Source organism: Vipera berus (assembly GCF_964194415.1).
Source record: "Vipera berus genome assembly, chromosome: 4".
Lineage (NCBI taxonomy): Eukaryota > Metazoa > Chordata > Lepidosauria > Squamata > Viperidae > Vipera > Vipera berus.
The window spans coordinates 24953359-24980140 of record NC_138206.1 but is presented as its reverse complement, the minus strand read 5'-3'; the positions used below and the strand labels follow the sequence as shown (position 1 = coordinate 24980140).

The window sequence follows — 26782 nt, the reverse complement described above, 5'->3', positions numbered from 1 at the left end:
CCATTGCAGTTTACTGGGACTGTCACTGAAGACCATCTAAGAGCTGCAATTGGTACAAAATGCAGCTATTTTCTGACTAGCAAAGATGAATTTATTTATTTATTTATTTGTTTGTTTGTTTGTTTGTTTGTTTTTATAAACCGCCCTTCTCCCGAGGGACTCGGGGCGGTGTACAGAATAGGGTAGGCATACAGAATGAACAATAGTGAAAAACAAACAATAGCAAAATACAAACTGGGACCCCAATTAGAGCTATCAGGCCAGGCCGGACTGCTGGAACAGGTAAGTTTTTAATTCGCGCCGGAAGGTGCGGAGGTCAGGGGCCATCCGGATTTCGGTTGGCAAGCTGTTCCAGAGGGCTGGCGCACCCACTGAGAATGCCCTCCCCCTGGGGGCCACCAGCCGACATTCCTTGAGCGGTGGCACCCTGAGGAGGCCCTCTCTGTGGGAGCGCACAGGACGGTGGGGTGCTGACATTGGCAGAAGGTGCTCCCGTAGGTAGTCCGGACCCATGCCATGTAGGGCTTTGTATGTCATTGTTAGCACCTTGAACTTCACACGGAAGGCAACTGGAAGCCAGTGCAGCGCACGGAGGAGAGGTGTGATATGGGAGTATCGGGAGGCTCCCAAGAGTGTCCGTGCCGCTGCACTTTGCACCAGTTGAAGCTTCCGAGTGGATCTCAAGGGCAGCCCCAAGTAGAGAGCGTTACAGTAGTCTAGGCGAGAGGTCACAAGAGCATGGGTGACTGTACGTAAGGCATCCAGGTCCAGATAAGGCCGTAATTGGCGAACTAGTCGAACCCGGGAGAAGGCCCCCTTGGTCACAGCTCCTATGTGATCTTCCAGGGAGAGCTGCGGGTCAAGGAGGACACCCAGGTTGCGGGCCCTATCAACAGGGGGTAGTAACATGTCCCCGATGTTAAGGGATGGGATGTTCTGAGTATCCTGGCTTGCCGGTACGTACAGCCATTCAGTCTTGTCCGGGTTCAGTTGAAGCCTGTTCCTCCCCATCCATTCCCGGACCGCTTTCAGGCAGCGGGACATCACGTCGAGGGCATCACTGATGTTGTTTGGAGTTGAGATGAAAAGCTGGGTGTCATCAGCATACTGATGGTACCCTACTCCAAAGCTGCGAATGATCTCGCCCAGCGGTTTCATGTAACACTTGCAGCTGGATCGGTTGTGTACATTTCCAAGTCAAGACGTTCAGATTCTCCATTGTTTCTCCTATGCTAATGCAATTGATATTCTAGTTCTGGCACTCCACAGCCTGATATTCTTCAAATATGTTAGATTACAGCTGCATCATCCCTCACTTGCAAGTTAACATTTTATTATTTCTATTTTATTTTGTTTACAGTGGCCCTGAACTATGGGATTTATAAGCAGGACCTTCCAGATGCAGAAGAGAAGCCACGAATAGCAGTGTTCATAGATATGGGTCATTCAGCATTTCAAGTATCAGCTTGTGCTTTTAACAAGGGAAAACTCAAGGTAAACAGAATTTAGGAAACAGGCAAGGTTGCCTTTATATGAAGTCCAGTTTTATGGATGGTCCAAAGCAGGGTAATTGTGAACATGTCGGATTAGATTTGTAGAAATGTAGGTTGAAGTTACCATTCAGACACAGGGTTCCCTGGGTAACATTTGGCCAGTCATTCCTTCTCAGCCTCATCTTCCTCACAGGATTTTTTTATTAGGATATAATGAGAGATTATTCCAATATATCCTGCCTTCAGCTCTCAAGAGAAAATATAATAAATAAATATCAAAATAAAAGCGAACAGAGTGCTATATATTCTCCTAGGTTATTTTTTGTACATAGAAGAGACAGTAAATAGCAGACAGCAAACATAGATAAGTGAAGAAAAATACCTCTGTGATGAAGTAAAAATGACTTTAAAAGGTATAATTTGTCTAGGCATTCTAGAGTAAGAAAATGGAAGTGGAAAAAATGGGGGAAAATTATCCATGCTTGCAAAATATTACATTGGAATTAATGTCTGTCAGGTTTCTTTATAGTCTCTGTTGTGGAAATACATAACTTGATTGGATGAATGGAAACTTTTGATTCCTGGCAGTGCTGTTTGCCATGCCTTGGAAACACTAATAAATCCATAATTAAGCATTGACATTATTCTTAAATAATTTTAGGTGATCGGTTCATCTCTTTGCCTTTACATCAGTATTGAAAATATTTCATACGTGGATGATAACAGATTGAGTAATTCACATTCTGTTCTTTTTCTTCAAATTAGGTTCTTGGCACAGCTTTTGATCCCTTTTTGGGAGGAAAAAACTTCGATGAAAAACTAGTGGATTACTTCTGTGCAGAAATAAAATCCAAGTACAAACTAGACCCCAAATCAAAAATACGAGCCCTCCTTCGTTTATATCAAGAATGTGAGAAACTGAAAAAGCTAATGAGCTCTAACAGCACAGATATTCCACTTAATATCGAATGTTTTATGAATGATACTGATATCTCTTCAAAGATGAATAGGTAAGAGATGTATGTGGCTAGAGTATTTTTTAATCGTTTTGCTGGTTCAGGCTGCGATTTAGCTATTCTTTCTTTTTCCCCACATTGAACAACCAGAAGACCACTAAGTGCAATAGAAACCACCTTCTCTTGCTCATAAATTTCTGTTCAGTTCTTAGATATGGAGGCTGTCTCAAATTACAGTTGGGAAGATGTTGTAACTCTGTCATGTTATATCCGTACAGGCCCCATTACTTACGACTTCACTTTCTACTCTAGGAGCTCATCAAACTTACAAAAATCTAATACTGACGTAGATGAACATTGTTTTGAGAACACTGTCCTGGTTATGGGCATCATATTTTTTGTCATTTTATTTATTTATTTATTTATTTATTTGTTTTTATAAACCGCCCTTCTCCCGAGGGACTCGGGGCGGTGTACAGAATAAGGTAGGCATACAGAATGAACAATAGTGAAAAAAACAATAGTAAAATACAAACTGGGACCCCAATTAGAGCTATCAGGCCAGGCCGGACTGCTGGAACAGGTAAGTTTTTAATTCGCGCCGGAAGGTGCGGAGGTCGGGGGCCATCCGGATTTCGGTTGGTAAGCTGTTCCAGAGGGCTGGCGCACCCACTGAGAATGCCCTCCCCCTGGGGGCCACCAGCCGACATTCCTTGAGCGGTGGCACCCTGAGGAGGCCCTCTCTGTGGGAGCGCACAGGACGGTGGGGTGCTGACATTGGCAGAAGGTGCTCCCGTAGGTAGTCCAGACCCATGCCATGTAGGGCTTTGTATGTCATTGTTAGCACCTTGAACTTCACACGGAAGGCAACTGGAAGCCAGTGCAGCGCACGGAGGAGAGGTGTGATATGGGAGTATCGGGAGGCTCCCAAGAGTGTCCGTGCCGCTGCACTTTGCACCAGTTGAAGCTTCCGAGTGGATCTCAAGGGCAGCCCCATGTAGAGAGCGTTACAATAGTCTAGGCGAGAGGTCACAAGAGCATGGGTGACTGTACGTAAGGCATCCAGGTCCAGATAAGGCCGTAATTATAAGGCCGTAATTGGCGAACTAGTCGAACCCGGGAGAAGGCCCCCTTGGTCACAGCTCCTATGTGATCTTCCAGGGAGAGCTGCGAGTCAAGGAGGACACCCAGGTTGCGGGCCCTATCAACAGGGGGTAGTAACTTGTCTCCGATGTTAAGGGATGGGATGTTCTGAGTATCCTGGCTTGCCGGTACGTACAGCCATTCAGTCTTGTCCGGGTTCAGTTGAAGCCTGTTCCTCCCCATCCATTCCCGGACCACTTTCAGGCAGCGGGACATCACGTCGAGGGCATCATTGATGTTGTTTGGAGTTGAGATGAAAAGCTGGGTGTCATCAGCATACTGATGGTACCCTACTCCAAAGCTGCGAATGATCTCGCCCAGCGGTTTCATGTAGATGTTGAACAGGAGAGGCGAGAGGACCGACCCCTGAGGGACTCCGCAAGCGAGAGGCCTCGGGGTCGACCTCTGTCCCCCTGCCAACACCGACTGCGAGCGACCCTGGAGAAAGGAGGAGAACCAACGCAGAACCGTGCCTCCCACTCCCAGTCCCCTGAGGCGTCGCAGTAAGATACCATGGTCGATGGTATCGAAAGCCGCCGAGAGGTCTAATAAGACTAGGACAGAGGAATGGCCCCTGTCCCGGGCTCTCCAGAGATCATTTATCAGAGCGACCAATGCCGTCTCCGTGCTGTAGCCCGGCCTGAAGCCCGATTGGTATGGGTCTAGATAAACCGCTTCATCCAGGATCTGAGGGAGTTGGTGCGCCACCACACTCTCAACAACCTTCGCAAGGAAGCGAAGATTGGAGACTGGACGAAAGTTATTCAATGAGGATGGGTCCAAGGTGGGCTTCTTGAGGAGAGGTCTCACCACCGCCTCCTTCAAGGCGGTGGGGAAGTGACCCTCACTCAGAGAAGCGGAGATGACCGCCAGGAACCAGCCTCGTGTCCCCTCTCGAGCTGCATATGCCAGCCAGGAAGGGCACGGGTCCAGTAAGCATGTGGAGGAGCTCAACCTCCTCATAATCCTGTCCACTTCCTTAGGAGTCACAGGATCAAATTCCTCCCAGATGACGTCGACAAGACTGTCCATGCCTTGTTCTTCCAGCTCAGCCCAGTTGGAGTCCAGGCCGGTTCGGATCCGAGCAATTTTATCCAGCAGATATTGACCGAATTCCTCGGCTCGACCCTGCAAGGGTTCCTCCCTCACCTCTTGGTTCAGTAGGGAGCGAGTCACCCTGAACAAGGCAGCCGGGCGATTATCTGCGGACGCGATGAGGGTGGAAAAGTAGTTGGATTTTGCCACCCTTATCGCAGCGAGATAAGACCTGGTGAGGATTCTTAATCGCAATCGGTCAGATTCGGATCGACTGGATCTCCAACGGCTCTCTAGGCCCCGTCTCCGACGCTTCATCTCCCGGAGCTCCGCGGTGAACCATGGGGCTCGCTGGGATCTGCGCCGGGTCAGAGGCCGCAAGGGTACAACTCGGTCCAGAGCCTCCGTGGCTGCCTTTTCCCAGGCTTCCACTAAGGCATCCGCCGAGCTGTGAGCAGGGAGTGCATGTGCGTCCCCAAGCGCTGCCTGGAACCTATCAGGATCCATTAGGCGCCTAGGGCGGTACCATCTGGTTGGCACCGCGCACCCACGGCGGGGGGTGGCAAAGGGGAAGTCTAGCCGCACGAGGTGATGATCGGTCCATGACAGGGGCATAACAGTCGTGGCACCCCCACCGATATCATCGCGCCACCGTCCAGACAAGAACACCAAGTCTGGGGTGTGGCCTCTCTCATGAGTCGGTCCAGAAATTATTTGCGACAGGTTCATGGCCGCCATGGAAGCCATGAACTCCCGAGCCAGATCGGACGATCCTCCCAGGGACGGTAGGTTAAAGTCGCCCAAGACCATGAGTCTTGGGAATTCAACCACCAACCCTGAGAGGACATCAAGTAGCTCGGGCAGGGCTGCCGCTGCACGATTAGGTGGTAGGTATGCCAGCAGCAGGCCCAACTGCGCCCCCGGGCCGTATCTCAGTAGGAGAGACTCACACCCGACCATCTGAGGGACGGTGATCTCTCGCGGGCTAAGGGATTCCCTGATGATAACTGCCACTCCCCCGCCCCTCCCATGGGTCCGAGGCTGGTGCAGCACCTGGAAACCTGGCAGGCAGAGGTCAACCAGAGGGACACCACCCTCTTGGCCCAGCCAGGTTTCCGTGATGCAAGCCAGGTCCGCATGCTCGCTCTCCACTAGGTCACGAACAAGGTGTGCCTTGTTAGCTACGGACCTGGCATTCAGGTAGACCAGCCTTAGCATAGGAGGCTGCACACCTTCGCTCCCGGGTCCTCCGGGGAAGTACAGAGGGTCGGAGCGTCTCACCGCTTGTACAGAGCGGAGATGACACTCCCGGTGACGATACGGCCCTCTGTTTGTGCACCTTCTGCCGTTCCCCACCATCCTGGGAATAGGATGTTCGTCAGTACGCCATTGGTTATTGTCGGCGATGAATGAATTTAATTATTTTAATGAATTTTATTATTAACTGCTTTTCAGGTTTTCCTTTGATCCAGCTGTTCAGAAACTTACTAATTCCTTTGTTCACACGTGTTGTTGACTATAGCATACATAAACATGCCAGGTAATCTACATTCAAAACACAAATGACAATGCTAGCATCTTCCTTAGTCTTCCCGTCATGTATTTTAGAATATTTAGTACTTTCTCGCTATTTTCATAAAGCTGTAGGTCCAAGTAAGCAATCTTTCAAGCCTAACTAGGATATTTGGAATGTTGAGCATTTTTTGTGACATTTTGCCATAAGCAAATGGACATTGTTACTCAGTTTTCAGAAATGGTTTAGTCTCATTTTAGAACATAGTTCAGGTTCAAGTTGGAGTAGTTCTGGAGTAGTTAAGTTGCTGTTTTTGAAGTTGGAATCGCCCATTCTTGAGTCAGAAAATTTGGTACATTTTTAATGCCTTTTTACATGTTTTTATTTTAGATCCCAATTTGAAGAATTATGTGGTGATCTTCTGCAAAGAATAGAGATTCCCCTTCGTTCCTTGATGGAACAAATCCCACTCAAAGTAGAAGATGTGAATGCTGTTGAAATTGTGGGTGGAGCTACACGTATGCCAGCTGTTAAAGAGAAGATAGGGAAGTTTTTTGGCAAAGATGTCAGTACAACACTGAATGCAGATGAAGCTGTTGCAAGAGGCTGTGCTTTGCAGGTATTTCCAGGAAAGCAATTTTTGAATCAAAAGTAGGCCTGGGTGGAAAAATATGTTTAGTTCTCAGTTGTACAGAATTTTCATTTCCCAAACTCATCCAAATCTTTTTGTGGCTTTTTGCATGGAAATTTAGCAGAAAGCAGATGACAAGAACGAGAATTAAGTTAACCTTGTTATCTTTGCTTATTTGAAGTGTGTACTTAAATATCACTAGGTATTTATGGAAATTCTTTGGGTACTGAACAATTACTTATTGTGGAAAAAGTCTTCATGGAAAAATTGTTTAAAGTCAGGCTGAAGCAATAAAGCTTAATCAGTAGTGATTTATTTTTATGAAGTAGACAGTTTTTAAAAGAACAGTTTTTGGAAGGAACTTTTTATAATTGGGCATGACTAACAGTGGTGGTGCTTAAAAATTTCTTTGCTCTAATCACCCTCATAAATTCTGTGATCTTTCTCTCAAGTTAAAATAGGGACTTGATAAAGATATACCTGGAAACCAGTAGGAAAAAAGTCTCCTTTCCAGAGGGATTGTTTGGTGTAAAAACATTGAATATGTTCTCCTGAACCACTTCTGTGTTTTTCTTTCCTAAAATAGCTTTAATTCAAAAATAAGCAAAAAAAAACACCCCAAGAATCTTTTGACATATAAAAACCCCATTAAGGCTATTAGTTCCTTCCTTAAGCTGGATTTCAGATCCAGTTTAACAGTTTGTGCATCTATATCACCTTACCCAAGTTTAAACCTTTCTTTAAGGTTTTGCAAAAAAAAACCCCTTTCATAATTGCCGTTTTAGACTAATGGGATTATCTTGAAAAAATGCTCTGAGGATAATACTAAGCTTAAAGAAAAATTAGGTAATAGTATTTATTAAAATATTACTCTGGTGAAACTGTTGAAATTAAAAATATTCTCTTTTACAAATCTCCTTTGTGAGATTAGGTTTTATAATAAATAGTTAGAACCCTTTTTTCAAATAATTATCAGTTCTCACTTTCTTTTATAAACTATTTTAGTCTGACCTGTTGGAAAGGCAATAACAAAATGCCTTATATTGCATTTTCATTTTCCAGTGTGCAATTCTGTCTCCAGCTTTTAAAGTTAGAGAAATCTCCATCACAGATACAGTTACATTCCCAATATCATTGATGTGGAGTACAGAGACTGAAGATGGTGATGGGTGAGTCATAACATCAAATTTCATGATTCTCTGCAATAGCCCTGTAATACAGAGTAGTTTGTGATCCCAGTTCATGATAACCATTTGAGGTGAAGACAAAGTCAGAAATCTCAATTTCCGATCAATTTCATTCATTCAATTTATAAGGCCACCTATATCACCAAGACTTGTAATAATTCAATTAAATAGCAATTGCAATAGTCACATGTGAACTGGAACAGGTTTTTTTTTCATGCTTTACTCACATACTTTTCAAAATGTATTCACAATCATCTGTGACATTGGTTTTAATATTCGGCCTTTTAGATCATATAAATTTGTCAGTTGTAATGTTGCAATTATACTAAATCTTTCATTTGACAATAAATTGGCAGGTGTGAATACATTGCCAGGTTCAGATCTTGATTATCTTATTGCCTGAGGCTTCAGCTCATTTGCGTTGGATTTTCCAGAATATATACAGTATTTCCAAAAGGGATTTCTCATTGCAAGGGCTCTTTCTATTTGGTCCATGCTTGACAGTAGAACCTCCTAATACCAAATTGCTTTTGTTTTCAAAATTATAAATGATTGGAAAAAGAATTATACTGAAATATTATACTTATGCACAGGAATTGAAATGTTAGATTATTCTCTAACTATATCCAGTCAGGGTAGAGGCAGAGACTAATGCAGACTGTTGGCAGGAGTAAAAAAACTGATCCAAAGGCACCCCTCCCCCACCCACACAGCCACACCTTTAAAGCCCTGGGTACAATATAGCTCAATACTATCCCAGAACCTAAAGTGAGTCTGAGATTGAGGATGATACATTATATGTGTTAGCGTCTATATTTTTTATTTCGTATTCATGTTATTTGATTAAGATTTGATTAAGATATAGGAATCATGAATAAATAGATAATTAAGCAGTTAGGAACTGGCAGAACAGTAATAATACAATGAGGCTGTTTTCACATAGCTACCTCCAACTCATTTTCCTCCTTTATCTAACTCTAGAATTCATGAAGTTTTCAGCAGGCATCATGCAGCTCCTTTTTCCAAAGTCTTGACATTTTATAGAAAAGGACCATTTGAACTCCAGGCATTTTATTCTGATCTCAGTAATGTCCCCTATCCTGAAAAAAAGATAGGTAAGTGTTTATTTTATTTAATTAATTAATTAATTAATTAATTCAATTTGTTTGTGTATGTAAGAATCTCTGAATGTTTTTAATATTATTGGGTATAAGTGGGATATTTGCAATATTTGGCAATTCAGAAACAGAATATTCTGTCCCCGCTCTGGTGCAAGCCATGCCAGAGGTGATTTCTTTGTGAGAAAAAAAAATACCCTGATCTGAAAGTAGTTTGACATGTTCAGATCATCTGGAATGGCATGGGCCAGAGAATGAAGCAAAACATTCTGGAGTATCCAGGAATTATCTGTTCCTCAATCAGGAAATTTTCATATCCTTAGTACAGGCATATCAAACTCGCTGTTCTGAACCAGCCCTCTTCTCGCAACCCCTAATTAAGAGAAGAGTCTGGAAAGCGTCCAAGGCTAAAAGGCTTCTGCCAAGATTTAATTACGCAGTTAACAAAAACACAAGAGCTTGTCTTCTCAAGCGGAAAAGTTGCTTTCAGCAACCAGCCCCTCCCCAAACACTTCTTTTATAGAGAGCTCAGGGCGTGGTCTCCCTGTGCCTCCTCCCGAGGAGTCCCATAGTCTTTCTTTGTTTGTCCCTGCTCGTCTGCCTCCTACGTCGGGCGTCCTTGAACAGGGCCAGCTGTGGGTCATCATCCTCCGCACTCTCGGGCTCACACAGCTGAGAAGAGGTCCCCGGCTGAGGACTCTGCAAAGCCTCCAAATCATCATCAGCCGGTTCGTTTCCCTCCTCCCCCACATCTGAGTCCTCCGATACATCGGACCCGGCTGTCGGACCCACAGGCTGGCCCTGAGTCACAACACTATCCCGCACCGCAGGGCCCTTCCCTCGGGTCTGCCGATCCGGATGCGGTCGGGATGGGAACTGTTCGTGAAAAGCAGTCACCAACGCAGGGGCATGAACGGCGGTCGCGTCTTCCCATGTGAAGTCCTCCGGCCCGTACCCTTTCCACTCGATCAGGTACTGGAAGCGACCTTTCAGCCAGCGGGAATCCCTGATGCTGGCGACCTCGTACTCGGGGGTGCTGCCTCCATCACGAGTTCCTGATGGGGGAGGTTCCGCTTGGCGAAGTGGACAGGCCGGTTGTTCGGGGACCAACAAGGACCGATGGAAGACGGGGTGCACGCGCAGGGAACGTGGCAGAGTTAAACGATAGGCGACCGGGTTGATGACGGCCTCGACTGGGAACGGTCCAAGGTAACGGTGGTCCAGCTTCCTCGCCGGCCGAGTGGATGGTAGGTTCCTGGTGGACAGCCAGACCCGATCCCCCACCGATAGTGGAGGCGTATCCCTTCTCGACCGATCGGCGAACCTCTTGTAGTCGGCCTTGGCCTTCTCCAGCTGCCGTCGCACCAACCGATGGATCGCCTGTAACTCCGCCATGAATTCGTTCGCTGCCGGCTCCGGTGAGTCCACGGGAGAAAGAGGGAAGAACCTGGGGTGATAACCCACGTTGGCCAAGAACGGTGTCATCTGCGTGGAGGTGTGTTGCGAGTTATTAAAGGCAAACTCGGCTATGGCCAAATAGTCCACCCAGTTGTCCTGCTGCAGGTTAACATAGCAGCGCAGATACTGCTCTAAGATGCCGATGACCTTCTCGGTACCCCCGTCAGTCTGAGGATGATGCGCGGACGAGAGGCAAACCTTAATGTCCAACGCCCGCATCAACTCCTGCCAGAAGCGGGCTGTAAACTGGGCCCCCCTATCGGAGACGACTCTATCGGGGAGGCCGTGCAGCCGAAACACCTGTTGGATGAACATGCGACTAGTGGCGCGAGCTGACGGTAAGCCGCGACAGGGGATGAAGTGCGCCATCTTGGTCAACATGTCCACCACCACAAACACTGTCGTGAAGCCGGAGGATGGGGGTAGATCCGTCAGAAAGTCCATGGACACAGCCCCCCAGGGTCTCTTGGGCGTTGGCAAAGGCTGCAGTAAACCAGGCGGGGCCCCTGTCGCTGACTTGGCCTGCCTGCATGGGACGCAGGAGGTGACATAAGACTGGACATCGTGTCGGACTCGGGGCCACCAGAAAGTACGGGAGACCAGGTTCAGAGTCTTGAACAGGCCAAAATGCCCCGCAGCCGGGTTATCATGACATTGGCTGAGGACGAGTCCCCTGAGTGGCCCTCCTGGAACATAGAGCCGGTCACGATAATACAGGAGTCCATCCGTGACCGACCAAGGCGAATCTGGCCCCACCTCTTCCTTCCGCTGAGCCACCCACGCCTCCTGCTGCTGCGCCTCCCGGATCCGAGCCCGTATATCCACCGGCTCCCGTACCGCAGCAAAAGACTCGACGGGGATCACTGTCCTGGGCGGAAGCTTGTCTTCCACTCGGGTGTACTCGGGCTTCCTGGACAGAGCATCCGCTCTCTGGTTGTGCCCGCTTGGTATGTACCGCACCCGGAAGTCAAACCTCGCAAAGAAGAGGGACCACCGGATCTGGCGTTGGTTCAAATTCCGAGCGGTCTGCAGGCTTTCCAGATTCTTGTGGTCCGTCCGGACCTCGATTTGATGCCGCGCCCCCTCCAGATGATGCCTCCAAGCCTCGAACGCCGCCTTGATGGCCAGCAGCTCCTTCTCCCAGATGGTATAGTTGCGCTCCGAGGGATTCAATTTCCGAGAGTGATACGCGCAAGGGAAAAGGGTACCGTTGGGCGTCGCTGCCTGGAGTAACACGGCCCCAATGGCAATGTCGGAGGCGTCCGCCTCCACGACAAACGGCCGTTGCGGGTCAGGATGCTTCAAGATGGGCTCCTTCATGAAGGCGTCCTTCAAAGTTTGGAACGCCTGTTGTTCGGGGGCGTTCCACTGGAACCGAGTCTTCTTCTGCAGGAGCCGGGTGAGGGGGGCTGTCAAGGCAGCAAAGCCAGGGATGAATGTCCGATAGTAGTTGGCAAATCCAAGAAGTCGCTGAACATCCTTCACGCGACGCGGGGGTTGCCAACTCTGCAACGACTCAACTTTACTTGGATCCATGGCGATGCCCTCGGGAGAAATGCGGTGGCCCAAGAAATCAATGGTCACCTGGTAGAACTGGCACTTCTCCAACTTGGCAAACAGCCGATGTTTCCGGAGGCGCTGCAGGACCTGACGGAGATGCTGATGATGCGCTTCACGCGACGGGGAGTAAATCAGGATGTCGTCCAGGTAAATCACAACAAACTGGTCCAACAGATCCCGAAAGATGTCATTCATAAAATGCTGAAACACAGCGGGGGCGTTGGTCAGGCCAAACGGCATCACCGTGTACTCGAAATGTCCATAGCGAGTACCAAACGCTGTCTTCCACTCATCACCCGGCCGAACCCTGACGAGGTTGTAAGCTCCACGCAGGTCCAGTTTCGTGAAGATCTTAGCCTCCCGGAGTCGGTCCAAGAGCTCGGGGATGAGGGGCAGCGGGTAGCGGTTACGCACCGTGATAGCGTTGAGTTTCCGGTAGTCACAGCAAAGCCGTAACTCGCCCGACTTCTTTTTGACGAAGAGCACGGGCGCAGACACTGGCGAGGACGAGGGCCGGATGAATCCACGAGCCAAGTTCTTTGTCAGGAAGTCCCGCAATGCGGCCAACTCGGGCTCCGACATGGAGTACAAACGCCCCACTGGGAGAGGCGCATCAGGGACTAGGTCAATGGAGCAGTCGTAGGGCCTGTGCGGGGGTAATTGGTCCGCCTCTGACTCGCTGAACACGTCAGCAAAGTCGGACAGTACGGGAGGCAAGGAAACCCCTGAGGAACCCTCCACCTGTCCGGCACAGATATGGCGGGTGTGGTCCACGCACTGCAAACTTGGGAAGGTGACCAAGTTCTGAGACCAATAGATCTGTGGATCATGCGCCCGGAGCCACGCCAGTCCCAAGACCACGGGGAAGTGCAGATCCGAAGTGACGTAAAACTGAATGGCCTCCACATGGGTACTGATGGCCATACACACGGGTTGCGTGGCGGCCGTGATAGGCCCGGACAGGAGCACTCGACCATCGATGGTCTCCACAAGCATGGGCGGATCCACCGGACACTGGGGAACAGCCCATTTGGCCACAAAGGCCGAATCCATAAAGTTAGTGGTAGCCCCAGAGTCAATTAAGGCATGGACCGGAATCCCCTCTGGCTTGCCAGGAAGGATCAGTCGTGCCTCCAAAATCAAATGCCGTGGAGGTTCACAGGCACCGTCGAAACGGCGTCGCTCGGCGTGATCGTTGTGGGTCGCCCGATCTTTCACACCGTCTAGATCGGGCTCGGACCGTATTCCCGATAGCAAAGCAGGGGACTTTCTCGGGGCAGGCTTGGTCACTGACGCCCGCTGACGCTTCTTTGGGCAAGAAGCAGCCAAATGTCCAGGGTCCCCACAGTAAAAACACAACCCCTCCGATCGTCGTCTGTCCATTTCCGTCACCGATAGACGGGACCTGGCGGCACCCAGCTCCATTGGCTCCTCCCTCTGGACTGGGGGCTCACGCACAACAGGGGCGGCAGGGGTCTGTGGGGTGGCACGGCGACTCTTACGCTGCTGCAGCCGGGCATCGATCCGCAGACAAAGATGGATCAGCCCATTCAGGTCTGAGGGAATGTCCACGCGGGCCAGCTCATCCAACATCTCCTCTGACAAGCCATCCTGAAAGGCATCCACGAGCGCAGCCTCATTCCAGGCGGAATCCTGGCTAAGCAGCCGGAAATCGCTGATATAGGCCTGTAGGGGGCGCTGACCCTGCCTCAAAGCTTTCAGACGTCGGGTGGCGGTCTGCGCCTTAATCGGGTCCTCGTACATGAGGCGCATATGGTCACAAAACCCCCCAAAGTTATCCAACAAAGGGCTAGGCTGTGCCAACAGAGGCGTGCCCCAACGAGCTGCATCTCCCGACAGAAGGCTCAACACGAATCCCACCTTATCACGGTCAGTGGGGAAATCAGCTGCTCTCACGCTGATATAAAGCTGGCATTGTCCCAGGAAGGCAGGAAACAGTTCTGGTTTACCAGCAAATTTATCCGGCATAGCTAACTGACATTTCCTCCTGGGTGGGGGGGCAGCATGTACCTGAGCCTGCAGTTGTGCCACCTGAGTGGCCAGCAAGGTGAGTTGCTGGTTGAGCTGGGCATTCTCGGCAAGAAGCTGCTCCATCGTAGTATTAAGGGGTGGGTGGCTGAAAGCAAACTGTTCTGAACCAGCCCTCTTCTCGCAACCCCTAATTAAGAGAAGAGTCTGGAAAGCGTCCAAGGCTAAAAGGCTTCTGCCAAGATTTAATTACGCAGTTAACAAAAACACAAGAGCTTGTCTTCTCAAGCGGAAAAGTTGCTTTCAGCAACCAGCCCCTCCCCAAACACTTCTTTTATAGAGAGCTCAGGGCGTGGTCTCCCTGTGCCTCCTCCCGAGGAGTCCCATAGTCTTTCTTTGTTTGTCCCTGCTCGTCTGCCTCCTACGTCGGGCATCCTTGAACAGGGCCAGCTGTGGGTCATCATCCTCCGCACTCTCGGGCTCACACAGCTGAGAAGAGGTCCCCGGCTGAGGACTCTGCAAAGCCTCCAAATCATCATCAGCCGGTTCGTTTCCCTCCTCCCCCACATCTGAGTCCTCCGATACATCGGACCCGGCTGTCGGACCCACAGGCTGGCCCTGAGTCACAACACTCGCGATGTCACGGGACTTTTTCCCCATTGCCGGCAATGGAGTGGGCGCAGTTTTGGCATGATGCATCCGGCTTGTGGGTCGGCAGTTTGACATGCCTGCCTTGGTATAATAGCAACTGAATAAATTAACAACAACAAAAAATAACCTTTGTAGGAAAGGGCTTTAACTACGTTCATAGACAATACATTTAGTCCTTGACTTACAACCACAATTGAACCCAAAATTTCTGTTGCTAAGTGAGACAATTCTTTTGCCCTATTTTACGACTTTTATTGCCACAATTGTTAAGTGAATCACTGCAGTTGTTAACTTAGTCAAGACAGTTGTTAAGTGAATCTGGCTTCCCAATTGACTTTGCTTGTCAGAAGGTAGCAAAAGGTAATCACATGACCCTGGGACACTGCAACCGTCAAAAATATGAACCAGTTGCTAAGCATCCGAATTTTGATTATGTGATCATGGGAATGCTGCAACAGTCATAAGTGTGAAGACAGTCATAAGTCACTTTTTTCAATACCATTGTAACTGAACAGTCACTAAATGAATAGTAAGTTGAGGACTGCTATACCTGTATGTTTATTTTATTGTTTTGTTTATGTAGCTAAGTGAATAAGGAATAATGGAACAGCAGAGTTACAATTTTTATTTGTAACACAAGTATTTATAAAAGTTCCCCATAACTTGCAATAATATAAGTTAAGGAATAATATAAGGCAAGAAAAAGCAAATACACAGGTATAGTATAGGTGGTACCTTGCTCAATAGTAGTAACTGAGAGGGATCTCAGAGTCCTAGTGGACAATCACTTAAATATGAGCCAGCAGTGTGCTGCAGCTGCCAAAAAAGTCAACACAGTCCTAGGCTGCATTAACAGAGGAATAGAATCAAGATCAAGTGAAGTACTAATACCACTTTACAATGCTTTGGTAAGGCCACACCTGGAATACTGCATCCAGTTTTGGTCACCACGATGTAAAAAAGATGTCGAGACTAGAAAGGGTACAGAGAAGAGCAACCAAGATGATTAGGGGGCTGGAGGCTAAAACATATAGGGAACGGTTGCTGGAATTGGGTATGTGTAGTTTAATGAAGAGAAGGGTGAGGGGTGACATGATAGCAGTGTTCCAATATCTCAGGGGCTGCCACAAAGAAGAGGGAGTCAAGCTATTCTCCAAAGCACCTGAAGTCAGAACAAGAAGCAATGGATGGAAACTAATCAAAGAGAGAACCAACCTAGAACTAAGGTGAAATTTCCTGACAGAATAATTAATCAATGGAACAACTTGCCTCCAGAGGTTATGAATGCTCCGACACTGGAGGTTTTTAAGAAGACATTGGACAACCACTTGTCTGAAATGGTATAGGGCTTCCTGCCTGAGCAGGGGATTGGACTAAAAGACCTCCAAGTTCCCTTCCAACTCTTTTTATTCTGTTAAATGAAAACCATTCTGCTGTATGCTGTTATTGTAATCGTTGATGCTGCTTAAAGAGATCTGTTGCAGAAATGGAATATGTAAAAGAAATAATAGTCAAATGCTGGCTGATAAACCTCTGAAGCTACAGACCCTTTTTTCCATAGAATGATATGCCAGTATGTTTGGGAGAAAATTGGTTTGCTACAATCAACACAGTAACAGTATTATAAATTTCCATCTGTCTTGAACTCCATTCTTGTTACTTAGCATATTTATGTTTAGCCTACTTATGATCAGGACAGAAATTCATTTGGAACAAAATATGTCCTAGTATTCTGCCACTTTGCAACATACAGCAGTGAGTAAGTAACAAGTTTATATAACAGATCATGGGCAGTGTGGGTTTCCTATCCTAAAAAACAAATTGCTTTAGGAAACTAAAATTGTTATGCTTTTGGAAATCTAACCTTTTCTTCCATGTTTGTGATTGTTTGCTTGTATTCAGGCAAATACATTATCCAGAATATTGCAGCTCCGAATGATGGAGAAAAAACTAAAGTTAAAGTTAAAGTTCGCATCAACAATCATGGCATTTTTAGTGTCTCTACTGCATCAATGGTGGAGCAGATGAAAATGGAAGAAAATGAAAGTTCCAGTATTGAGGCTGAAATAGAACCTCAAAGTCAAAAACCTGAGAGCTGTAATGTAAGTTGGTCTCCTCGTATAGAAAATTTAGAATCTTTTTCATTTAAACTAGCTGTGGTAGCATTTCAAAACATAACAATCAAAATACATTAGCTTTTAAGGGTGGGTCAGTAGGAATATTTTTTGAACTCTTTCAAGTTCTAGACTATGCTACAGATGGATGAAAATACCAAGTGCTGAAAACTGTTTGGAACTGAGTTTAACCTGAACGGGTTTTGTTCTAGTTTAGCCAAAGAAATGTTGCAAACTATCAACAGGAAACAACTATTGGAGCAGTACAGGTATTATAGACTGTAAATTTTTATTTTCCTCGGTAAGGGATTTTGAAATTTTAATCCACAATATCTGAGAGCACAAGATTATCTAGCAAACTCCCCATTGCTTATTGATAGACTATGGGTTCTATATGTTATGAGTTCAAAGTGCATGATCCTGAACCCCTTCAGCTACGAGTCTCAGTTAACAGGTAATGGAGAAAAATGACATAGTAGCTGATTGATACTGAGTGTCAAATTTTTCTGTGCCTGTCTTGGAATACTTCAAAAGCGCCTGAGTATGAAATAGCTTATTCATTAAAAGAAGGCATTTCCAGCTCAAATCTGGGAAGAGAGGTAATTCTGCAGCATCGAGAGGAGAGTTAGAGATTGTGATAGATTATATAATTTGCTCAGTATTAGTGATTCATCTATCTGGGGACATTGAAGAGATGCTTAATAATGCTTTGCTCTCGAGATAAATTTTCATCCATTTATAATGCTTGTAAGTCCTCTATCTTATATTGTATCAAATGTTAAGTGTATTTTGGTTCCTTAATGGTTTTTTGTTGTTACATTTTCACATCTTTTGTGCCTGGACTCCCATTTCAGAAAAATATCCAGCAAGAGAACACTGAGGCTGGATCTCAGTCCCAGGTACAAACAGATGGTCAGCAAACATCACAGTCTCCCCCTTCTCCTGAGGTTCCCTCTGAAGAAAATAAAATCCCCAGTGGTGAAAAAGTGAGTGTTTTTTGTTGGAGAAACAAAATAAATGTAACTCTACATAGAGGTAATCTCATATAAATAATAATCTGTTGGTGCTCTGGCAAACCTGCAATGGCTAGATTTCATGGAGCTGTAATCTTGAAATTGCACCCAAGAGAAAACCAGAGTACTGGAAGTACTGGATTCTGTTATACAGGTTGTTTTTTTTCTGTTAGTCCCTGAAGTAATCATGGTATTATATTGTTTACTCTAGGGAAATGAAAAGAAAAGTGATCAGCCTCCAGATGCCAAGAAACCCAAAATAAAAGTGAAAAATGTTGAATTACCTATTGAAGCTAATTTGGTATGGCAGCTTGGGAAGGATCTGCTGAATATGTACATTGAAACAGAGGTGTGTTAAATGATCTTCAGCATCTGTGTTCTGTTTTTTTTTCCTTTTGGTTGCAACTTTGGTTCTAGGGAAGGTATAGAGGCTAATTATAATATGGGGAAAAAACGAAAATGAACACTTCACTGATCAGTTAAACTGTTGAAGATGAGAGTATGTTGATTTTTATATCAATAATTGGGTCATTTCCATATTTATTAGATCTAATTGTTGATACCATTTTATTGATGTTTTGGGTTGTTGACCCTCATACAACGGGAAACTAACGTGTTTCCCCCAAAGTTAGACCCAGCCCGATAGTAAACCATAGCTTGACTTTTGGGGGTGGGCCTAATATAAGCCCTACTCCAAAACTAAGCCTAGTTTTGGGGCGAGGCGCACCCCTCGCCTGCTTGCATATTTTGGGCTGCTTCCACTGCTTGCGCAGTGCTTCAGGACTCTTCTGTTGCGGCAGGATGCCATATGTCGCTTTGGGCCATTTCTGCTGTGGAAACTGCCCAAAGAGCCATGCAGCGTCCTGCTGCGAGCAGCAGAAATGGCACAAAGCAGCATGCAGCATCCTGCCGGGAGGAGCTGCAATGGCGCAATGTGCCACATGGTGTCCGGCCGCAAGTGGTGGCAAGCAGCCCAGAAGAAGTCAAGCAGCGGCACGACAGTTGTCAGGATGTGGGAGGCCTGGCTGTGGTGGTCCTCAGGCCGTGTTGGCAAACCTATGGCACGCATGCCACAGGTGGCACGCAGAGCTCTCTCTTTGGGCACGCGTGCCATTGTCCCAGTCCTAGGTGTTCAGCTGAGTTTTATAAAACCTTTTCACTTTAGGCCTCCAGCGCCATGTGCAAAAAAAAAAAGGTTCAATCAATTTCAACTTCTTGCAGTGAAAAAAAAAACATCTTGCAAAGTTGGAATTGATTGAACTTTTTAGTCCCACCCAGCCTGCCGCTACTACCGCAGCCATGCCCACCCAGTTGGCCACACCCAGCCAATGGGCCATGCCCACCTGGCACCCAACGATACAAAAGTGGGTTTTGGGTTGCAGTTTAGGCACTCGGTCTCTAAAAGGTTCGCCATCACTGTCCTAAGGTAAGACATTCTCTGAAATTAAGACCTATAGCATCTTTTGGAGGCAAAAAAAATATAAGACCATGTCTTAATTTCGGGGAAACACGGTACTATGCAATCTAGAAACCTGGTTGATTAGGTTTTGTAGACTAAGTGTAGTTTAATTTCTTGCCCCTTCATGAGTGGCAGGTGACTTAGCTGAATCAGGTCAATGACTAGGAGGGGCATGGAGTGCAATGAATGTTCAGCCTTTAGAGTTTACATTTAGTTAGTTGCCAAATTTTATCTCTCAGTGTACATAGTACAAAAATATTTTATAAATACTCAAAGCCCACAATAGATGCAGTTGACACTTGATGCTGTAAATCTGGTCAATATTTGTGTACATGTTTTTAGATACTCCCATTATTGTCATATATTCCTTATGTGCAATAGAATGCTGCTTACTGCATCAAAGTTAGTGTTTAAAAAAGAAAATCACAGCTTTACAATACAAAATGCATTTTGCTAATTATTCACTGTAAACAAAGCCTTTGGAGAGATTTAATTGAAGAGGCAATTATACTGTACTATTCAAAATCTTAAGTACTTAAGACTGTTCTGATTACTGTTTTTTGTAAACAGGGCAAGATGATCATGCAGGACAAATTGGAGAAGGAGAGAAATGATGCAAAGAATGCAGTTGAAGAATATGTTTATGATTTTAGAGACAAGCTGTCTGGACCCTATGAAAAATTTGTGTGTGAGCAGGTAGTTATTTTATTTAAAATTATTTATTTAAAATATTTCATCCAGAATGCCATTTTAGGATATTTATTGTGCACAAATTAAATACTCATTGATAGCACAATCATTGCATGTGTTGGCTAGGGATTTTGTGGGTAGAGGTGCATCATATTTGTAATGTATCAGATTGAAGGAGGATGGTTCATTTAATCCTCATTTAAAGCCATTTAAATTGGCTTTAATTTTTATCATCAGCTTTAAGTGGCAAATTCTTAAGTCTGCAATAGCATTTAAGATTCCATTGTTCAATTCTGTTCAGCATATGTACCTCCCTTCTGCTTGTTTACTTATTTTCTTCCTAAAATGTATTAATTGTGATTATTATTTTATATATAATTAAGAGCAATTTTGTATTGTGAATATAACTAATCCAACTATTAGCTAGTAGGCAGTGCTGTTAAAAAATAAACTTGTTATTAACTCTTGCTAAGGATCGCCAGAATTTTTCTGTACTGCTGTCAGAAATAGAAGATTGGCTATATGAAGAAGGAGAAGACCAAGCTAAACAAGTCTACATGGACAAATTGATTGAGTTAAAGGTATAGCTAACTTTTATTTGATATGTTAGATTTTAAAAGTGCTATTAATTGCTGAAATGGCCTGTTACTATTCTGATCTCTCTTAGAAATTTGGGACTCCCATCGAAATTAGATATCAAGAAGCAGAGGAGCGGCCAAAGCTGCTAGAGGACCTGGGCTATAAGCTTCGCATATATGCTGGTATTACAGAGGAATATAAGAACAAAGTATGTAATTGTGGTTAAAATACACATTTGAACTGTGAAGTGCTCTGAGTTCTGTTTGTCAAATGGATGATGTTCAGTGTTGCATGATGTTACTTAACCATTGATATATTATTTACAGCCTACGGTTATATAGACCCCACTGCTACCAAAACATTAAGTTTTTAAAAATTCCTGATTTTAGAAGATTATCCTGAGATACTATGATTATCATTCTGGTACAAGACAATGGGGCTTTTCATAAAATATGGAAGAGGTGCACACAAAATAGAAAATTGAGTTTTAATAATTAGGCTGAATTGTTCTAATTAGTTCATCGTTCAGCAAAACTGAACCCTGGAACTTTTTGGTCCAAGACAAATTTCAGAAGGATGTTGTGAGTCAAGTAAGATTGTTGTTCATTTCCACCCTATTATGACCAGGAAATTATTTTCATTTGCCTGTTATTTGGCAATGAGTATGTGAGAATGTACTCTCACATCGCCCACCCATTTTCCCAGAAACCATAACGTGTTCTTTCCCCTTAACGTCCCTTAGTTGTGTTCTCCCAATGGTATTTTTCTCACAGTCTTCTGCTAGGAAACCACCAGATCTGCCCATTTTGATCTGTGTACAGATAACTTAAACCTGGCTATTTCATGCATGAACTATTTATTTTGAATACACCTAAAAAACACTTATAAGTGCCAGCCAAGGACAGAATGCAATATTTGTAAAAAGCTACTTTTTACATCAATTTACGTAACACTTTTTGGTCATTGCAACAATCCGACAAGCTTTGCAACTGTTTTATTTACATTTTCCATTATCTTTATATTTGTGTGAACACTTGTTTTCTCTTACAATGCAGTAACCTGCATAAAATTTATGTTAGTCAAGTTGAAATCTTGATGAGCTAAAAGTTATATCAGAAAATTGATAGGATTTTTATTGGTGGAGAGGGAAGAATCTTTCTCAGTGCAAGGAACACGAGTAGGCTATTTTAAAGCTCCTAATGACATGCCAGGTGGTGTAATTTTATGTGAACTTCATAAATCTGATTTGTAATCTAAAGCAGTGGTCCTCAACTTTCTGTCTTGGATCAGCGGCAGGCGGGGAGGAGATGGTTTTGTGTGAGCGGCAGGCGCGTGCATGAACGTGCACAACTCCATGGAACTTCGCACACAGAAATTGAGCACGCCCAGTTCTGAATAGGCTGTGGCCCAGTAGTGCCTCAGGCAGGAGTTGGGGGACCCCTGATCTAAAGTACAACAATCTAATGACTCAGCTACAGTCCTAAAAAAGTTCTCCACAATTTAGTGATGGCAGTAAGCCAACATAATAAGCAATCTTATAACATAAAAAGTCAGTGGCTTTGCTGAGAGTGAGTGGAAGGAACTAGAAAAATGTACATGATTTACTTACATTTTGATTTTAAGTTAATTATGATTAACTTATTTATATTTTACAGTCACCCACGCTCTGGTCACCTCCCATTTGGATTATTGTAATTCACTCTACATGGATCTGCCTTTGAAGAGCATCCAGATGCTTCACTTGGCTCAAAATGCAGCAGCCCACATAGTTTTGTGCAAGTCCAAATTTTCATGTGTCACCTGTCTTGTGAAAGCTGCACTTGGTTGCCAATTTGCTTCTGGGTGCAATTCAAGGCACTGATGATCACCTTTAAAGCCCTAAATGGCTTGTGACCCGATTATTTGATGAACCACCTCTCCCCAATAGCGGCCCACAAGAATAGAATGCAGGACATATTGCAGGTCCCAACTATCAAGGAAGTATATCCGATATGACCTCAAAAAAAAAAGGGTCTTCTCGTATGATTCCCGCCATTGGAACATCATTCTTTCAGGGATAAGATTGGCGCCCACCTTATTTTTTCACAATACCTTGAAGACATGGTTTTGTTAGTGGGTTTGGGAGCCTCACTCGGACCTGATCAAGTGACTTACCATATTTTTCGGACCATAAGACGCACCTGACCATAAGACGCACCCAGTTTTTAGAGCAGGAAAACAAGAAAAAAATATTCTGAACCAAATAGTACCAGTATACTAAAACAGGGCTTTTCAACCTTTTCATCCATTGTACCACTTTTAGGACAAGGCAATGTCACCCAGCAACGTGTCAAAAACTTGACACCCCCCCCTAAAAAAGGAAAAAAATGATAAAGTACAGGTAGTCCTCGACTTACAATGATTCACTTAGTGACCGTTCAAAGTTACGACACCGAAAAAAGTGACTTATGACCATTTTTCACACTTATGACCGTTGCAGCATCCCCAGGGTCATGTGATTTACATTCGGATGCTTGGCAATCGATTCATATTTATGATGGCCACATTGTTCCAGGGTCATGTGATCGCCTTTTGCAACCTTCTGACAAGCAAAGTTAGTGGGGAAACCAGATTCACTTAACAATCATGTTACTAATTTAATTTCTCTCTCTCCTTCTCTTTCTCTCCCTCTCTCCCCCTCCCTCTTTCTTTCTCCTCTCCTTCTTTCCCTATTTTTCTCTTTCCCTCTATTTCTCCCTGTTTCCCTCCCTTTCTTTCTCCTTCTCCCTCTCTCTTTTTCTCTTTCCCTCTTTCTCCCTCTTCCTCTATTTCCCTCCCTCTTTCTTTCTCCTTGTCTCTCCCTTTCTTTCTCTCCCTCTTTCTCTCTCTCCCTCTATTTTCCTCCCTTTCTCCTTCTCTCTCCCTTTCTCCCTCTCTTTTTCTCTTTCCCTCTATTTCTCCCTCTTTCTTTCTCCTTGTCTCTCTCTCCCTTTCTTTCTCTCCCTCTTTCCCTCTCCCTCTTTCTCTCCCTCTAATTCCCTCCCTTTCTTTCTGCTTCTCTCTCTCCCTCTTTCTCTCCCTATTTTTCTCTTTCCCTCTATTTCTCCCTCTTCCTCTGTTTCCCTCCCTCTTTCTTTCTCCTTGTCTCTCTCTCTCCCTCTTTCTCTCTCTCCCTCTATTTCCCTCCTTCTCCTTCTCTCTCTCCCTCTTTTTCTCTCTCCCTCTATTTCTCCCTCTTTCTTTCTCCTTGTCTCTCTCTATTTTTCTCTTTCTCCCTCCCTCCCTCTCTCCCTCCCTCTCCCATTGTCCCTTCCTTCTTTCCTTCCTTCTTTCTTCCTTCCCTCTCCGCGTTAGAGCAGTACCTACGGAGGCAGCCCTGCGGCCCGGCTTTCTCTTGCAGAAGGCAGGCTGAAACGGAGCGAGGGAATCTCCCTTGCTTTGTTTCAGCCTGCTTTCTCTTGTAGCAAGAGAAGCTGAAACCGAGCGGAGGAGAATGCAGGAGCGCGAGATCGGCCGATTTGCATTCCTTGCTCCGTTTCAGCCTGCCTTCTGCAAGAGAAAGCCGGGCCGCAGGGAGATTGCAGGAGCCAATTGCAATCTCCCTTGCTTTCACTTGCGGAGGTTGGGGCTAGCCATACGGATCACCTTCGGACCATAAGACGCACCCTTGTTTTCCCCCCCACTTTGGGGGGAAAAAAGTGCGTCTTATGGTCCGAAAAATATGGTATCTGATTCTGTTACTGCTATGGGGTGTGATGGGGGGGAGCCTGGAGTTACTGTATGTGAGTTGGGCAGCTATATAAATTTGTTTAATAAATAAATATTATTGGCAAACAAAATAGTCCTTAATTGGTGAACAAGAATACTAGTGCTGATACTTAAAGCTTGAGATAGTGTGAAAAAATGCTTATAGCAATAACTAATATACTCCATTTCTGTTTCAGGATGAGAAATATATTCATATTGACGAAAGTGAAATGAATAAAGTAGAGAAGTGTATCAGCGATGCAACAGAATGGCTAAACAACATTATAAATATCCAAGCTAAACAAAGTCTTGATCAGGATCCTATTATTCATGTAAATGAAATCAAAAGAAAGCTGAGGGTAAGTTTTAATTAAGATGCAGATTTAAATTCCTTGTAATCACATATGTTTCTTATGGTTCATTTTTCTGGTCACATCTAATTTAAATCTAGTCTGAATAAAAAGACAGCATAACAAATGTAGATCTGTATCATAACAAATGTAATGGTATTGCATAGAATTAAATAGTTCCATGCTCTCTCATCATTTCTTATATAACTATTGGAGGCCAAAATGAGGGGAAAAATTGAGCAAGATAAAAATCAGTAATGTCTGGTATTTATTTTTATTAAATTCCTACATTTATGTATTGTGATTTCTTCAGTTACTGAGAATTGTAGGGCTGCTGCATTTCTTAGTAAGCATGCTTGTACTTCAAATAATTTTGGCCTTACTTTCAGAGTCAATCACATCTAATTCAAACCTAAATAAAAACAAAACGTTTGCTTTTTGGACTCACAGTGGGAGTTGCATTATGTCACTCTTGTTATGTTTCTCTCTTGTAGGAAATACACAGTTTATGTGAGCCTATCGTTAACCAACCAAAGCCACAAGTAGATTCTCCTAAACAGGAAGAGCCACCAGATACACCTTTCATTAATAAAACTGAAGAATTAGAAGAAGAAATAAAAAATATTGAGACCACACAACAAAATGGTGATTGCCATGTGAATGAAAGCCCAGTTAGCATGGACTTGGACTAGGCTGTTGCATTTCAATGAGCAATTTCATTGTGGGAAAATGTATTATGTATTGGGGAAGATATGTTTGGGGAGTTATTTATATTTTGGAATTCTGTTGTATTATGTGGGGAATGAATATATTGACAAGCTAGAAGTGGAAATCATGATAATTTTAAAAAGAAAATTGCCTTGGTAACTTTCAGATTCCTGTGGAATTGTGAACACTGACTAAAATCTTCTGTGCAGGAATTTAACCCTTTGTACCAATTAAGGCTAAAGAATCTTGAAGTTGTTGCAAAAGGCACTGCTCCTTTGAAATGAGTGCACTTAGAGCTTTTGTAGATGCCAAGGTAGTTTTTTTGTCTCCAATTTTGTTAACATTTCTTCCATTGGAAAGGCATTCAGTCAAAAACAAAATGAAAGCCAAGCTTTAAAAAGTTATTTCTATCATTGTCAGAAACATTTGCTAGAAGACGAGAACAAGTATGTGAAGCAGCATGCACAATTGCTTACATTTCACTTTCATGTGTGGAAAACCAGATGAAGGTAATACATGGGTTTTGTTGTTGGTTCCTGTGATGCCTTTAGTGAGCTTTAATAAAGTTCATTGAAATGGTTATGATTCTTAAAATGTTGGCTTTGTTTGTTTGTCCTATTCAGCTTCATGTCTTTGTCTTGGAAGCCAACAGTTAGTAGGACATAATATTTTTACAAGTCTCACTTAAAATTCATCCAAAATTGAGTATTTTTCCTTCAAACTCCAGCTCAAGCTTCAGTCTCAATTTCTTCACTCTCCAGCACTACAACAAGATTGTCCTTATCATTTCACATTGAAAGTTTGCTTATAGTGAGAGGGAAAGTATACAAGCAGCCACCATTCTGCTCTCATGACCCAATTCCCAAATGCAAATCCTTAGATTCTCCTACCAGGGCAGGAAAGGTTTTTGATAAGAGGTATATGAATCCCTATGGATCACAGGTAGTCCCCATCCTGTTTTTTCCACTCTTATGTACATGCTGTGCTGAAACAGGCATAGCCAGATCAAACTAACAGTATTGCCAGATTTGAGGGCAGTGTGAAAAGAAAACTCTATTCTTGCAAATTGACGAAAACAAAGATATTCTTCAAGACTGAACTGTCATCTCATAACAGCTGTTCTTGAATGTTTGCTAATCTCCAAATTTCAACTGTAGTAAATGGTGGACAAAAAAAATGTAAGCAGAGGTTGGTAGCTTCATTTCAGCTAAAATGAAAGCTTAGAAAGAAACTGGATGTTTTTGAAAGGAAAGAGCTACTTTACGGATCCTTTATGAAAACACAAGTGCAAGAATTGATAGTGTGAGCAGGTCATTAATAAAGAACTGGATTAAAAAATATGGTGATAGTGACAAAACACAGGAAAAGTGGGGGAAAGGTGTCCGTTAAAGCAGAGGTCTTAAATTTGG

At 44.4% G+C, this 26782-nt stretch overlaps 1 protein-coding gene across 1 annotated transcript in view; it reads left to right on the top strand.

Annotated features, from left to right (window-relative positions):
* HSPH1 (heat shock protein family H (Hsp110) member 1) overlaps window positions 1-25908 on the top strand; it is a 32561-nt gene extending 6653 nt beyond the window's left edge. The window contains exons 6-18 of the mRNA XM_081326778.1: window positions 1361-1494; window positions 2259-2503; window positions 6531-6759; window positions 7834-7940; window positions 8940-9073; window positions 16637-16836; window positions 17703-17834; window positions 18073-18210; window positions 19891-20016; window positions 20484-20591; window positions 20678-20797; window positions 24513-24674; window positions 25160-25908. Of these exons, the coding sequence (XP_081182904.1) occupies window positions 1361-1494; window positions 2259-2503; window positions 6531-6759; window positions 7834-7940; window positions 8940-9073; window positions 16637-16836; window positions 17703-17834; window positions 18073-18210; window positions 19891-20016; window positions 20484-20591; window positions 20678-20797; window positions 24513-24674; window positions 25160-25357 (2033 nt within the window). The 3' untranslated portion in view covers window positions 25358-25908. The remainder of the gene's footprint in view (window positions 1-1360; window positions 1495-2258; window positions 2504-6530; window positions 6760-7833; window positions 7941-8939; window positions 9074-16636; window positions 16837-17702; window positions 17835-18072; window positions 18211-19890; window positions 20017-20483; window positions 20592-20677; window positions 20798-24512; window positions 24675-25159) is intronic.
* Window positions 25909-26782: the final 874 nt, after the last annotated feature.